Source organism: Clupea harengus, chromosome 12 (genome assembly GCF_900700415.2).
Source record: "Clupea harengus chromosome 12, Ch_v2.0.2, whole genome shotgun sequence".
NCBI classification, from domain to species: Eukaryota; Metazoa; Chordata; class Actinopteri; order Clupeiformes; family Clupeidae; genus Clupea; species Clupea harengus.
The window spans coordinates 29,155,492-29,157,423 of NC_045163.1; the positions used below are offsets into that span (position 1 = coordinate 29,155,492).

Below are 1,932 nucleotides of genomic sequence, written 5' to 3' on the forward strand. Positions count from 1 at the left end.
TGTGTTTTTGAAATGAAGTAGGGATTCATCAGCGGAGTGACTGACCCTCTGGCCTGCGCCCTCCCTCTGCCCACACACACACACACACACATCTCTCTCTCCGTGTGTATGTGTCTCAACACACACACACACACACACACACACACACACACACACACAGTAGGGATTCATCCGCGGAGTGACTGACCCTCCTGCCTGCGCCCTCCCTCTGGACAAGCATTGTTCACTTTTTCTTTTTTGGGTTCACTTCATCTCCTGGGCCACAGAGAGGTCCCTCATAGCTCAGCCGACCATAGCTGTGAGTGTGTGTGTGTGTGTGTGTGTGTGTGTGTGTGTGTGTGTGTGTGTGTGTGTGTGTGTGTGTGTGTGAGTGTGTGTGTGTGTGGCTGGATATACCCCAGCTGCCCCTGTCCATCACCCCCGCCGGCTCAGAGACAGAAGCAGAGGCACCGTGACGGGGGCACAAGACCCAGAGTGCATCAGCGTGGTCAGATTGCACAGGCAGGCCAGCGACACGCACAGCTCAGTCTGCGGGAAACGTCTCATAAAACACAAGAAATACGGACAGAAGGGGAGAGAAGACAGGCAGACAATACGAGGGATTTGGAACATGAACCAGACAGGTTGGATTGAGAGGTAGAGACGCCAGTATGAAGCTCCTGGGACACATTCCACTGTTCCAGATCCTCCTGCTGGCTCAGAGCTGCTCCGGCGCGTCACAACAGAGAGGTTAGTTCCAGCGCTACGCTAGGCTACGACCGCCGCTCGGCAGCTACACTCTTTCTGCTTCTTCTCAGTAGCGTGTTTGTGGCGTAACATTAGCCATGTGTGTACATATGTGGTGCAGAAGAACAGGACGAGTGCAGACTGCTTGACCCTGGTTACATGAACTGAGCCGTGAGGTGTTTCAGACACGTACACGAGCACAGGGCAGCTAATGTATAGTTTAGTTTTTAGAGCAAATCTACTGAGGGCAAAATAGTGTGTCAGCAGGCAGTACTGTAACTCAGTGGTTCTCAAACTTTTTGTCCGGGGACCCCATAAAATCCATTTGCCAAGTCTTGTGACCCCCCCCACACATTTTGACAGGATATTATAGGTCTAAATTCAGTTTCATCTTGAATGATGAGACTGCTTGCTGAGACAATATTAGTTTTCATTTATCCACCCTGATGGTTAGGATTATGGTTAGCACAGGGTTATGGTTAGCACAGGGTTATGGTTAGCACAGGATTATGGTTAGCACAGGGTTATGGTTAGCACAGGATTAGGGGTAGTACAGGATTATGGTTAGCACAGGGTTATGGTTAGCACAGGGTTATGGTTAGCACAGGGTTATGGTTAGGGGTGGGGTTAGTAGAGGCACAGTCGACGATTCATTCAGAACCGTAATCAGCATGACCGCACAGAAACAGACTTGGCCAGGCCAGACTTAAACTGAACAGACATACCGTTCACACACACACACACACACACACACGCTCTCACACACACACACACACACACACACACACACACACACACACTCTCTCTCTCTCACACACACACACTCTCTCACACACTCACACGCACACACACAGACACACACACACAGACACACGCACACACTCTCACACACACACTCTCACACACACACACAGATACACAGACACACAGATACAGACATGGCCAGACTCAAACTGAACAGACATACCGTTCACACACATACTCACACACACACACACACACACACACACACACACACACACACACACACACACACACACACACACACAGACATGGCCAGACTCAAACTGAACAGACATACCGTTCACCAAAACACACCACATTAAGTTGTAAATAAATGTGAGTCATTTCTTTTCCCATGCTTTCCTCTGACAGCCAACGGACATTGTTGTTTTCTCAATGTCGCACTCGAGTAACGAGCCACTT

The 1,932-nt window shown here is 49.7% G+C and overlaps 1 protein-coding gene across 1 annotated transcript in view; it reads left to right on the forward strand.

Annotated features, from left to right (window-relative positions):
• Positions 1-326: 326 nt before the first annotated feature.
• Positions 327-1,932, forward strand: part of musk (muscle, skeletal, receptor tyrosine kinase) — a 32,400-nt gene continuing 30,794 nt past the window's right edge. The window contains exon 1 of the mRNA XM_031578112.1: positions 327-729. Within this exon, the coding sequence (XP_031433972.1) occupies positions 651-729 (79 nt within the window). The 5' untranslated portion in view covers positions 327-650. The remainder of the gene's footprint in view (positions 730-1,932) is intronic.